This window comes from Hoplias malabaricus, chromosome X2 (genome assembly GCF_029633855.1).
Source record: "Hoplias malabaricus isolate fHopMal1 chromosome X2, fHopMal1.hap1, whole genome shotgun sequence".
In the NCBI taxonomy this organism is placed as follows: domain Eukaryota; kingdom Metazoa; phylum Chordata; class Actinopteri; order Characiformes; family Erythrinidae; genus Hoplias; species Hoplias malabaricus.
The window spans coordinates 15,903,373-15,917,970 of NC_089819.1; the positions used below are offsets into that span (position 1 = coordinate 15,903,373).

The window sequence follows — 14,598 nt, forward strand, 5'->3', positions numbered from 1 at the left end:
AGTGATTTTAAGTGAATCCCAAACATTCAGTGATTGTTACTGATTAATTTTGAGATCTGGCCTCTCGTGCACACCGTTCATGTTTCAAAAAACACCATGCAGCAAACCGCAGCAAATTCTTTGAGTAAATTTCAAACTTTATATAATTTTTCATTTATTCATTCATTCATTGTCTGTAACTGCAGTGGGTCCGGTGCCAACTCAGAATCACTACAGAACCAGACCTGGTACCAACGTGTGTATTTTCACCATGGGAGGAAACCAGAGCACCCAGAGGAAATCCACACAGTCACAGGGAGAACTCCTCACAGACTGTCTCCCAGAGCTGAGCTCACACCCACAAGCCCAGGACCCTGGAGCTGTGTGACAGCGACTCTACCTGCAGCACCATCGTGCAGCCCTTTGTATAAATTTCTCCATTTCATTTCCCAGTAATAACAACAAAAAAAGATGAAAGATTTTAAAAACTTGATTATGGTATCTACTTGCATGATTGTTTTGAGTTCCCATAACATTTAATAACATTCTGAACTCTAATTCTGGAAACAATTGTTCTATTGTTCCTGTTATCTAATGGATTATCTTGTAACTTCTCCTCAGATCACACCATGCTTTATAACCTACTACGAGTATGTGGTACTTGAACTTACCCGAATAATAATTTCACCCTGAAATTTACACAGGAATGTTTGAGATTTGTTCTATTACACTGCCCTTCTGGGTGAAAAGTAAGAATTAGACCTACTGTTAGAACTCTGCTAATCAGTAAAATTACTACTGTATCTACAAAGGAAAAAGCTTCAGTGCAACAACATATGAGGGGGAATGGCACGGGAAAGCCTTTCATTCACAGACATCACAAAAGGACAGACATTTGAAACCACTGTGATTACGTGCCAAGGCTGGTTTACTCTCTCTTTTCTCACAGAGTTGCTGGGGTTTTGTATCTCTGCTCAGGTTCTACCATCACTACACTGTAGGCTCTGACCAGACTGGTTCTTTACATTCTAACACTACTACATGGTAAAGCAATATAATACCACATGGTACAGGACAGTTTGTGTTTCTCTCCTGTATATTGTGGCTTTCTGCTTTCATATGACTCTCTCTAGTATTAAATTCAGTGATGGATCAAACCTGAAAAAGAAAAGAAATATACACTAGAACCTTGAAGTAGTTACCTGTTTCCATATTAGTAAAAATTAATCATTTCTTAAAGTCTTTCTCCTCTGATTAAAACGTATCTGTACAGGACAATGAGACATCTGACACAGCAATCTCAAACAGTTACTTTTATTTCTTTCACATTCAAACAGTAAATAAATTCCACAGGTAACAACGGGCTAGTAATTTGTTAGTATTGTTATTGGTCATGATTTGAGCTGATTCTGGGAAAGATCTGTGTTGAATGCCTTGAAATATCAAGATGGCTGATGCCTATTATGATATGTTTTTCCATTTAGATGTGACTGGGTGACAGACATGATGGCTGAAGTAATGATGGAGCGCAGAACTCACTTCTTGCGCTCCTCAATCTGTTCCACCTCACTGGATTCGTCCACCACTTTGCCATTGACCATAGTCTGGGTGACAACCTTAACAATCTTCCGTGTTCTTACCTCAGGCTCTTCTACAAATGAGCAGAACATAACATGTAAAACATAATATTTATAAAATAAATGAATGAATTTAAAAAATGTATATATTGGAAGACAGGAATTTATGGATCTGTGTAAATTAAGGGCCCATATGATAAATATGTTTACTGTACTCTAAAAACTGTTAAAGTCTCAAAAAAGTTGCAAAAGCAAATTATATAGGTTCTAGTTTATGATGAATCTATAGATTTTGGGCTCTTTATGTTTTTAACAATTCTCCAGATCAACAACTTACTTTTAGGAACTGCAATTTCCTTAACCCTAAAAAACAAAACAAACAAACAAACAAACAAACAAACAAATAAATAAATAATAATAATTATTATAATATTAATAACAAATGTTTTCTCAGCTGCACACTTCAAACAAAATGATTTACTTTCGTTCAATGTGTTCAGTACTTACACCTCCTCTCCCTCCAGTAGCCTCCTGTAGGTGGCGATCTCCAGCTCTAGGTTTTGTTTGACTCGAAGTAGCTGTTCGTAGTCAGTTTTGTTGCGCTGCATGTCCAGACGTAGCTGTGAGAGTTCATCCTCAAGCTGTGTCAGTGTGCCCTGCATGTTCTCCATTTCCATGGCATATTTATGGTTAGTTTCCCCAAGGTTCCCCTCTAGAACACCAACCTGGATAGATTAGAACAATGTGAATAAATAGCAGTGAAGTATCCCACCTATCTATGTGTAATAATATATATGTATATATACACACACAAAAAAATATAATTACATGTATTAAAAATAATCTCTTTATACTTATAAAATAGCAAATATCTACAAATATTCAAGAATTAACCTGTTAGCTTTTAACAGCACTATCCAACAATAAGGTAATATGTGCTCTAGCAAATGTTTACCATATTGTTATTATCAAGTATATTGCTGATGTTGACAAATAATAGACTACAATTTTACTAGTAAGTTCTGCTATTTCTAAGGACAATCTTCTTAAAGCTAGGACACATACAATATATATTACACAGAAGAGTATAATGGTTTAGAAATCTGTATCCCTTCTAACCCAGTAAACATTTAGCCGTTGATTCAACGTTGAAATAACGTAATGACTGCCGTCTAGTCAACATTCTCTTAAGGTTGAAAATGAAAGTTGAATATATGTCTAAACACAGACAATGAAAAGACGACTATTAGACGTATTTTGGACGTCCATTGACGTTATTAATTGGTCCCGAAATAAATTACTTGTATAAAACGCATTTTGGACGTCCACTGACGTTATCGATTGGTCACCACTTAACTAACTTATTAAGATGGAATTTGGACGTCCATTGACTATTAAAATATGTCCTTGTCCTTGACCGACAGACTACTTTTAGACCTATTTTGAACGTCCAGGGACGTCCCTTGTTTACTGGGAAAACATTAATATTGTGTCAGTGTCCCATTTTATTAAAAAGTGCATTCCTTTGTCATTGTACAACATACAACAAAATGTGTCGTCTGCATTTAACCCAGCTCTGGCAGTGAAAACACATACACTCACACACACTAGTGCACTGGCTGTGCACATACACACAGAGTGGCTAGCAGTCATCCCTGGGGAGCAGTTGTGGGTTCAGTACCTTGCTCAAGGGCACCTCAGCTGTGGATTGAGGGAGGAGGAAAGTGCTGTTCTTTCACTCCCACTGCCCCCGATTTTCCTGCCGGTCATTAGAATCAAATCAACGACCTTTCAGTCCTAAGTCCTCTTTTCTAACCATTAGGCCACGGCTGCCCCAATTCATATTATAAATGATAGTATCCATCAAGCTGAGGCAAATATACTAAATTAAAGTGTGTTTATAATCACTATTCACATTGCTAGGTAACACGGGCATCTGTTCTGTGACATAACAGTATTTTAAAATTAATGTTCTCCTCTGAGTGTGTTGGCACTTTTGGCACTGTGTTAACAGCAATGTGAATAGATGCAGTAGCAGAATTTACAAGTGTTGGAGGAAGCAAATCTTGGCCTTTATCTTTATAGATTGGTAATATTATAGCATTGGGTAAATGGTAGAGAAAGTGAGTGCTAGGACTACATTTGTTAGAAAATTGGGTTCATGGAAATTAAACATTTGGAAACTTGAAAGGAAAATGGCTATTCAACAGTGATGCAACTGTTTTTGAATCTCTTTCTTAATCAAAGGACAGAAGTACTTAGGTTTACCTGTTTCCGGAGACTGTCCAGCTCCACTTCAAGACTCTGTAGAAAACGACGTCTCTCACTGAGCTCACTCTGAGCACACCGTAAAGCTTCATTACTCTCCTTCACCTCTGACTGCACTGCCTCCAACTGCAAAAAGACTATCATTTAAACTGTAATCATGTAACATACAGTTTTAAATACAACATGTTTTGTTAAGTACAGATAAACACAAAATTGTATGTGTTAATAAATCATTGAGTAAAGACGTGTCAGATACAGATAAGGTAAAAAAAAATTAGCCAACACTAATTTATATAATAAAATATAGCAAAAATATAGCAGTATAAAGCCATGCAGATTCCGTTTCCAATGTGTAAGAATTTCAATAATGAAATAAAAAACGAAACAGTTTATCTGTATAGCCAATGATGGGTTAAAATAAGAGCTGTTTTTTTCACCTACTGACCTTCTTCAGGTACCACATCTCAGCTTCCTCTTTGTTTTTGCGAGCTATTCCCTCGTACTGAGCTCTCAGTTCAGCCATGATAGCTCCAAGGTCTGGCCCCTGGGCTGCATCTACTTCCACATTCACTTGTTCATTGGCCAAACGGGTTTTCAGTGTTTTAATTTCCTGCAGAGTATCATAAGCTTAGTTTTATTTTTCAGATGTCCACTGTATATTTTGGTTTCAGATTTATATTTTAGTTTCAGTTATATACAAGTATGTACTGTATGATATAAAATATGGTTAACTCTAACCCTGTACAAATCAATATTTCCAGTTTAACTCAACAATATAGAAGCATATTAGTATTGACAATGTTGTACACAAAATGGCAATGCATTCCTAAGTTTGAATGTAAATGCTCCGCTCATACATGCAAGTTTGACCTCAAAATTCATTTTCAGATTCAATTTACATGTACAATTTGGTAGACATCTATTAGTATTTCATTTTACATTGATTTAAATGCTATGAATATCTTTATTTAAATTTAAAAGTGTTTTTCAATTTAAATCAACATGATGCAATAACAATGTCAAAATGATAAAATATTCTTTACCTATGCATTATATATAATATGTATTTGCCCACAGTAACAATGAGTTTGAAATATACTGTTCAAACTCACCACCACACAAAAAAGAGGGTAAAATTCAAATGTTAAAGGGGAAACATGGCTTCTCTGCTTTGCAATTACATAACTTACATTTCCATGGCTTCCTCACCTGTCAATCAGGGGCCAGTGGCACACTCATTGGACAAGGCTTTAATTAAACACTGGGTGGCTGAAGACTTATCTTCTTTCTGTTATTTCTGGTTCTACCTTAGTGCATAGCTTTATGTTTTGGTGCCAGTGCACCCACGTTACAGCAGCACAGTTTAAAGTGGAACAGAAAATTGGAAAATAATTTAATTGTCCCGTTTCTGTCACCGTTTCCTCCCAACCTTAAATGGCGCTGCAGTTAAAGCAAATTTTTATGATAAACCAGAAAACTTGGTAACTGTCGATTAAACACTTTTTTAATGGAGTCATGTATAAAGTTGAGCATCACAAGTGGCTGTTTGTTTCTAATTCACTTTTTTTTTACGTCAGTTTGACCAGTTGGTTTACATTTTCACAAGCATTTTAACACACTGAGCACAGTAGAGGTTGTAATGTTAATGTACAGCAGAGAAGCGTTGTTTCTGTACTCTCTCTGTTTCTCTCTCTCTCTCTCTCTTTCTCTCTCTCTCTCTCTTTCTCTGTAGATCTTACATATACCCCACACCAATTCCTAATAGATAGCAATTACATGTCATACATTTTACATACAATAATAAAACTAGCAAACATCCTGGCAGGCTTTTTGTATAGTATTCTAATATTCCCAGTGCTCTGTGAGGATTGCTGTCATGTGTACATAATATGAGAACCACACCTGGCTGTCTAAACACACCCATCCTTTAGGTTCTGACTTTTGTCCCCTACATTTGTGTGTGTGTGTGTATGTACTAACTGTGGGAAAGAGATGGACTGGGTGTTTCCATTTACAATACATATTATTAGCTTTGCAGCTGTCAGCTGTCATATAAATTGAGCATCCCCTTCACATACTGATAAAGCCTGTTGATAGATGTTCTCTGCTTTGACATATGGGTCTAAGAAAATATTTTTTAGAGCACATTGTACTAGGTTTATTATACTGTAGTTACATTAATTTTTAGCATAATCAAATAAAGCATATGGTATTCTTAGACAGGGGCTAAGCTTATTCTTGGATTAATCAGTGAAGAATATTTTTGAATACTGTGTAGTCCAGGAAACCCTGCTTTAATATAATATCCTGATAGACATTTTTGTTCATAAACATTACCTCATCGTGGTTCTTCTTTAGGAAATATAGTTCCTCTTTCAGACTGTCCAGGTCTCCTCTGAGAGTAGTGATAATTTGATCATGGTCTGATTTGGCTCTGCGTAAAGCAACGCAGTCTCTCTCCACAGACTGACAAAGAGCAGCTTCTGCCTCCCACCTATAAACAAAAAACAGTACAGATACATCATGTAAACCTAAACAAAAACATTAGTCACACTTTCCCTGGAAGAGACTCACTTAATCCTGAAGTCATCAGCAGCAAGCTTTGCATTGTCGATTTCCAGCATAATGCGGGCATTCTCCAGGGTCTTTTTCCTGACCTAAAGAGCACAGTTATCAGTGACTTCCTTTTACCAAATTCAGTTAAACCAACTGAGCACCATCTCATTATTTAGTATATATTATAAGTTGTAAAGATGAGATTGAACAATTTAATTGTATTTATACATCTTAAACCCTTACATTTTACAAAAATATATAAAATAAAATAAAATAAAACAAATACAAAAAATAAATCACACTCTTGCTATTATACATACTGCCATGATCTAATTTAATTTTTGCATTAATATCATCATTATTTTCATGTATACTTCTGCTTATGCTTACAGTATACTTGTACATAGTTTAAACTTGAACTATGTAGAGTTACCTGGATCAGCATTAAAGAAATAAGCTTATTGATGTTTTATTACTTATAGAGGTTTATCAGTGCAACTAAATGATTTAAAAATTGAAGCAAAGTTTACAGCTTCATCATGTCATCCTGTTCTTTCAGATTGTGATAAATACGTTGGTTTAAAATGTATTACTCCAGTCTAAAAAATAAGTCTGGTGCCAATAATATTTAAGCCAAAAGAATTCCAATATTATCACAAATCCCATATTTCCAACAATTTGACCAAAATAATTTCTTAAATTTCAGGAGATGTAAGAAAGTAAGATCCATGTACAAACCTCCTGCCCAATAGCATGAGCCTGAGCAATCATACTCTCAATGTCATGACCTTTGGGAGCTCTCTCCAGCATCAGCTGCTTGATCTTCATCTCCAGGTCAGTGTTGGACTTCTCAAGTGACCGCACCTTGTTGAGATAACTGGCCAGTCGGTCATTTAACCCCTGCATGGTCTCCTTCTCACTGGCTCCCGCAGCCAGGCCGTTCAGAGAGAGGTTACTCAGTATGTTAAGGCCATTACCCACAGAGACAGAACGTGACAAAGACAGCGTGCTGGCAGACGATAGAGACACTGGGGCTTTAGAGCGGCCACGACTGCCCCCATCTCGCAGAGACACGCTTGAGAAAGAAGGCTGGCGACCCAATGAATACGTACGCATGGACAGGCTGGAGTTCATGTTGGCGGTGTTACGAAAAAGAATTACCACAGTGTATGAGGGCTGACTGTGGAAAGAAGTAAAGAGAATGCAATTAGTGGGTGTCCGAACATCATACAGCCTCTCTCTCACAAAATCAGATGACGACACAGACTACAGATGTCAAACACAGACTACAGATGTCATAATAAAACTCAGTTAGATGAAGCAATTAAAAAGGCCACAACTGACTTTTTTGGTTAAATATTTATATTAGAAAGACACTAACTGAAAAGTGTATACACTTATCTACATCCCCAAATATGCCATTTATTTTCTTGATAAAGCAGCAATGATTACTTTTTGCTTGATAATAATGCAGTACTATACAGTTTAAGATGCATAGCTGTTTATCTATGTTTTTGAAAACTTATCATGAAAGTATTTTATGGATAAGAATTTCGAATGGTCTGATATCTCTCGGTTTGTTCCATTTCTATGATTTGGCCATCAGGTTCTATGTTATGAAAACAGTTTTAAAAATACGTATACACGAATAATAGATACATAATAAAATAATACACAGAAAATAACAAAACACTACTTCAAAACATTGAATCTAATCAACTTAAAGCACACAGCTGAGATACAAATACTATTATATGCACAATAAACAAAGGGGGGGGGGTGTTAAGGGGAAGATCGGGAAAGGATTTTATATGAAGTACTTACACTGATGCTTTCCAAATGGTCACTGTCTGGGTTTGGCTCAGATTAACTTAACTCCGGTGTCATTTATACACCTAGGCTGGTTTGAGGCCACTCCTGAATTTGATTGGTTGTAACTGTTCATGAGTGGCCAATCAGATTATTCCAGCCAGTAAGGATAGCCTGCATGCATTTTTCTTTTCCAGTTTCCTAGAATTCCTAGAACACATTCACCATCACCAAAAACACCAGATAAAAAATAGCCAGCTTTCTTAGCTCTGGAACTCAAACCATATTACATTATTTGGTAAACCAAAACACCACTTAGTTTTATGAGGTTCATATTTAATATATTTCATTCTTCTCAGCTATTTCAAATGTGCAAACCCCCCATTAAATGGTTATTTTAAGCATATTTCTCTTTGTTCCACATATGTTTAATAATTTTTTGATAAGCATTCATTTGTTGTACAAATATTAATTCACCTTTTCACTCCCTGGATATAAACTGGTTGAAACTACCCCTATAAAGTATATATTTACTTATAGTAAAATGTAAAGTAGCACATTTTATATATAGTAAATATTTGAAATGTAAAATAAACTCCATAATATACTCCCCTCACCCTTATATCAGAAGTGATCAGCTCAAAGTATAAAACATATTTACATCATAAAGTTCAGTAACTCATCATGGCATAGACTATAAACCATAAACATGTGTGGTCAGTTATGTTTTGGGTGTCTTATAATTAGAGGAGCCATATTTTCTGAGTCTTGCAGAACCTGTTTAACACTCAGGGAGTTTCGATTTGGTTCTAGAGGAACTGGCCTGTCCCACACACAGTCTGCATTATCCTGAAACCAGAGAACTGTGCTCCACATTGGGACAAGCCCTCACAGACCACACTAGCCAGGAGGAAGTGTAAACAATGGACAGTCAAAAAGTGTAGAAAGGCAAAACCCCTGAGAAACTGGTGCAATGTGGGTGAAGGGCTGATCACCTGACTCACCCATATCAGGTCATGGTCCTTAATCCCAGCCTCTATTGTCCCCAGTGTCTGTCTGTGGCACTTCAGGGAGTTACAGTAATCTGCTGTTTACTTACAGGGGGCGATATTTAACAAAAAGAATACCATCACGATTTATTAATATACTGTTCCTAAATAAACAAACATGTTGTTTTGTAATATCTGAAGTTTAGAGACACTCCCATTGAAGTGTCCAATGTTATATATGGAGTTTGTATGATCTCCAGAGAAAAGTCAACAATATTTTACTTAATGAAATTTTACTTTTACATTTAACCCATCCATAAGTTTATATATATATATATATATATAAGAAAATTATTATGATTAAATTCCCTAATGCTGATTGTTGTATAAGTATGGTGAAAATATTTTGGTTTAAAATTTGGCATAAAGATAAATGCAGGGTGCTGAGAGAGAACTGAAATGAGTTTCTTAAAGAATTTCTATCTTTAATCTGATGGGATTTTTTGTGGAAAAGCATATTTATATCACAGTAATGATGATGAAATATATAACTGGTCCACGTGAAGCTAAATCCTCTGATTATTTCACTCTGAATCAATCTAAACTAGATAAATCAGTCTAAATCCGTCACACAAGCTTCATTTGCAGCTAGAACTATATGCGCCATCATCTGGAAGAAACATGCAAGTACAGAATTAACATCTCTATTTCCAGTGTTGTTTGTTTTACACTCAGATAACTATACGTGTACACATTTATGTCTTGTACGGGTCATGTATCCCCTATCACTTTTCATTTTAAGTGATACTTCAACAATACCACCCTTGTGTGTTTGTGCTGTTGTACTGTATTTTGATGAAGACTGTAGATGTAAATAGAAATAGGATAAAAGGTAGAATAGAATAAAAAGTGCTCTTTACAGCAAATAATTGACAATGGTGTAGTCTGTGAAGGGGGGAGAAATTTCAGATTTGAGTTGATGCAAATGTATAATAATAAATGTATTAAATATAAATGTACTTTGAATGACAAAATAACTTTCCTCAAGATCTTCATACTGCATGTGATATTCACAACCCTTTATATTTCATACTGTTAGTTATTCTGTTCAGCATTGTGTGTTCGTCCTTGTGGCAGAAACAGGGTTCACAAACGTTGTATAATGTGATAATTTCTGTATAATTTTCTGGTCATTTCTGAATAGCCTTTTCTTTTTACAAAGCGGCAATTTCTCAGCAGGTCTAAGTGCAGTCTAATCAATAGAACAATTTGAGAATTTTTCATAAAATGGCCTTAAGAATGGTCAGATCGGTAAGTAATCAATAAGACAGACTGAGTTCAGTGCCTGTTATGGTCGCCATTAAATTGCTCAATGAGTGAATTGTATAATGGTCATGGCTAGATTGCCCATTGGGTGAACTGTGGTATCTATTAAACACACAAAGCTGAAATTAAAGACCTTCAACCTAGAGCACAATCATTACATTCCAAAGAATATTGCAGTGACTTGGGAATGATCTGGGGCATATTGAGCAGTGTTGTATGAGCATCTATGTCCAACCTTCATTATTTTATAACATACTTTCATATGTATGCATGCATTTTGCCTCATAAGCATAGGCCTTTAACCCACCCCCGAACTTTCTGCTCTGCACACTTTAGTTATATCTTATTTAAAATTGTATAAGGACGTTAAAGGGTTAAGCATATTGAAATCTGGGGTTGTTCAGACACGAATTGTAAACTCAGAACAGGACCTTATTAAATACATCAGCTTAAACATACAATAGTGTGCAATATCACATACAAACCATTTAAATTATTTATTAGGAATTATTTAGAAGAAACTTGCACAAGGGACAGTTTTAAGAAATTTACTTTCTAAAGAAAAGAGTTAATGTAAGAGTAAATCTCTAAAGAGCAGTCATAACACTGGGGCAAAAAGTGAAAACCTCTTTAATTTTATGTTAAATAAATTGTAATGTTTATTTTTGCTGGATATAACAGAATTGAAGTGTATTCTCTGACTATTTAAAGGTACAGTACATATTCATTTATTGTTCTCTACATGTACAATTTTTTCTGATTATAAACATTTACCACAAGATATTTGTATCTCAGCTACATATAAAGCACAATACCAAATATTAACATCATGTTAATAATCCTGTTGCTTCCTTTGTACTGTTGCTCCAACACACCAGCTATCTTGCTGGTAACTGAAGGTGGACTGAGATAATATCATGGCAAATGTCTGAGTGGCTGTCAAAGAGACTGACTCATCTATGAAAGAAAAAAAGACTAATGTTAAATAGAAATCTAAAAAGTGCAGCAAAAATATTTCTGTAACATATAAAAAGATACATCATTTTAAGAGGAACATTTGCTCTTATATAATGAACGTTAATGAAACATGACTTACTTTGTCATTTTGAATAATTTGTCTGTAGGATGCTGGCATTAAATGTAACTGAACAATGTGATGCTGTATAAACCACATAGTGAATCTAATGTATATTAATGACCTCACCACTGATGTACTGATGTAGGGGTACCATCTGTGCCGCTTCAAGCTTGTTAAAAGGTGGGTAGTGCAGTTCATCCAACTTCATTCCATGGCTCTTCTTGTGCCTTGCGCGGCAGTTTTGAAACCAAACCTGTGAAAATGTCACATTTTAATTCCTTTCACTCTGACCATATTTTCATTTATAATACTTTAAGGCTGAGCCTGGCTTATGACAACACAGAGTCGATTTATCAGTGTGTTCAGAGAGCAGTATTCAGACTCAGTCATTTTTAATGTTACAGGGGAATTCCACCCATATTTAAACATTTTGTACACTTTAAACAATGTAATAAGTTATTCAGGACGGAGTGTGACGTGGACCATTCTAGAAAAAAAATGATAGATTTCAATACAATAATGGAAAAAGGAAGTAAAGTGAACAAAGTATTAAATATTTTCCCTACAACGGCCAAGCCACAACATGCACTAATGTTTTCCACAGCAAAGCATGGTGTTGGTTTACCTGTATAACTCTTCGGCTCAGTCCAGTCATGTCTGCCAGTTTCTGCAGTGTCTGGACATCAGGGTTGTTATCCAGGCTGAACTGTTTCTGCATGACCTGAGTAAAATCAGAAGCATGACCATACAGGTTGCAGGTTTTAAACTTGTTGTGAAGCATAATCTTTTTCTCTTGAATGTGGAACAGCTGTGATACCTGTAGCTGCTTGGAAGTGAAGGAGGTGCGAGCTCTCTTGGAAGGTTTGGAAAGACAGCCTGACGGCAAAGCTCCTTCTAGACCTAACCCTTCACAAGAAAATAAAATAAATTTGATATGGTTCCGTACATAATACATTTTCATTATGTTATGTAATAAAGTTATATAATGTTGTACAGTTAAAACACATTCAATTAAAATGATAGATTATTCCCCCAATGTTTTAAATGTTATACTGACCATGCTGTGCCACCATTCTTTCCACCACTGTGTCATAGTGAACACGACACAGAACCCTACTGTCCACCAAGCCAAACTCCTCTCCTGTGGAGAGTTGTCTTTTGCAGGAGAAGCAGGCAAAGCAGGCAAGGTGATAAATGTAGTTTTTAGCTCTGCGGACCCAGTCAGTAGCGTTGACTTGGTGACCACACCAAGCACATTTTATACCAAAGGTACTAGAAGAAAAAATAAAACTCAGCTGTGTATTCTGTGAAGTACATGATTATATTTTATATTAAAAAAACACATTATTTTAACTCAAACAAACAGAAACACATTCATTACTTTAAGCCATCTCTTTAATCTTAAATATTATATAAGGATGTCCTTGTTGGTTCACCCCTGAGGTCTAAAAAAAACCTTAATTTTCAGGGCTGATACGTCGTGAAACACCTCAGTGCTTTTCAGGAAACAAGCAGTTTTCTAAGAGATGCTTTTTAATCAATGCATTTGTTTCAGAAAAACAGAAACCTTTTTAATCAGAATCTCAGAAAATGCTAACCTGTTATAATCCAGTTTACAGAAAATCTCCTGATTCCTGATGTAGCAGCTGCTGTGTTGATGCAAAGATGTTCTGCACACGGAACACTCCAGACATTTTAGATGCCAATGTAAATCATTCACCTGAAGAAAAAATGTTTTAATGTGTCTTCTGTTGCAAAAACAATTTATTGTATTTAATCAATGATAAGATCACACCAGACTGTAATATAACCAACCTCACTATTAATGAATCTGCAGAAACAGCAGCACAACAAATGAAATTAACAGTATGTCTTACCTCATATTATACCTCACAACAACAACAACAACAACAATTATTATTATTATTATTATTAGACATTCATAATCACCTTTAATAAGTATCTATCATGAATTTCTTGTGTGCATCGAGCACAGGTCTGAGAATGTGCATTAAGTGAAGATACTAGTGATGGCTCACTCTTCAGACTTTCATCTGTTCCATTCAACAAGGGCTAAACATAAAATATAGAGATAAAATGTTTTTCCATGAGTTACATTTCATTTATTTACAGATGACATAAACTATAACACCCATTCAGTCATTGATCTCGTATGTTTGTTTAAATTATTAAAGTTTTGTAACCATTTTTGTTCTATCATCTTTAAATCCCTAAATACATTTATTTTTTTTTAAATGCTTACATTTATGTGGACCTGATTTTAAAATAACAAGACAGATAGTTGTTCAGTTTAAACTCACCATTTCTGAGGGGAATGGCCACTGCAGCAGCTAGGTGCTCTATGGCCTCACCTTATGCCTGTCCTGTTTTATAGACTTCTAACAATGAGAAAACTGCACAGCTACAGCAGCAGGCCCTAATTATGACTGGACTGGAATCGATTAACTCTTGAACCCTTGAAAATAATTATCTTACATCATCCAAACTAAAAAAACCCTCCCTGCTCCCTGCAATTAGTAATGACTCAAAGTGGTCCGGTGAGGATGGAGTGAGGGTGTCAATTTCAGCTGTCCATCAAAAGGGACTGAGGCCATCCAAGGAAACTTACATCTTGCCAAACATATGTAGCTGAAAACTGCAAAACGTATGTAGAGGTCTGTGATTGCTTTTATTAAAGGTCTTAATTATTTAAGATGTTTAAAGGATGTATTGGATGTATATGAACTGTTAACAACCCATTTCCTAAAATGTTTCAATCTGAAAATAATGTTAACCCTGTATTTAATTTATAATAGCACAACGACAACATTTTCATTGTTGACATTTAGAAAGTTTTTCTTTTAAAAAATATTTGCCCATTTTGAATTTGGTACAGACTCCAAATTTCGAACAATAGCCCCATTCATTCTTATTAAAGCCTTTTTTGATTTCCAAAGTAACTGCAGGGCGAGGACTGCACTTCAGCCATCAACCACTTATTAGTAAATCATGTTAT

At 35.5% G+C, this 14,598-nt stretch overlaps 2 protein-coding genes across 2 annotated transcripts; both read right to left on the minus strand.

Annotated features, from left to right (window-relative positions):
- Positions 1 to 1,304: 1,304 nt before the first annotated feature.
- LOC136676713 (keratin, type I cytoskeletal 18-like) lies at positions 1,305 to 8,222 on the minus strand. Its single transcript, XM_066653898.1, has 9 exons — positions 8,205 to 8,222; positions 7,119 to 7,560; positions 6,399 to 6,481; positions 6,162 to 6,318; positions 4,270 to 4,434; positions 3,825 to 3,950; positions 2,064 to 2,281; positions 1,894 to 1,919; positions 1,305 to 1,630 (listed from the first exon to the last, which is right to left on the minus strand). The coding sequence occupies exons 2-9, from the start codon at positions 7,512 to 7,514 to the stop codon at positions 1,515 to 1,517; spliced, it is 1,287 nt and encodes a 428-aa protein (XP_066509995.1). The 5' UTR covers positions 7,515 to 7,560; positions 8,205 to 8,222; the 3' UTR covers positions 1,305 to 1,514.
- A 3,114-nt stretch (positions 8,223 to 11,336) lies between these two features.
- LOC136676602 (LIM/homeobox protein Lhx6-like) lies at positions 11,337 to 14,509 on the minus strand. Its single transcript, XM_066653707.1, has 8 exons — positions 14,477 to 14,509; positions 13,533 to 13,655; positions 13,181 to 13,302; positions 12,640 to 12,854; positions 12,400 to 12,488; positions 12,208 to 12,303; positions 11,709 to 11,835; positions 11,337 to 11,461 (listed from the first exon to the last, which is right to left on the minus strand). Exons 1-8 carry the CDS (start codon positions 14,507 to 14,509, stop codon positions 11,337 to 11,339), a joined length of 930 nt encoding a protein of 309 aa, XP_066509804.1.
- Between the last annotated feature and the right edge of the window lie 89 nt (positions 14,510 to 14,598).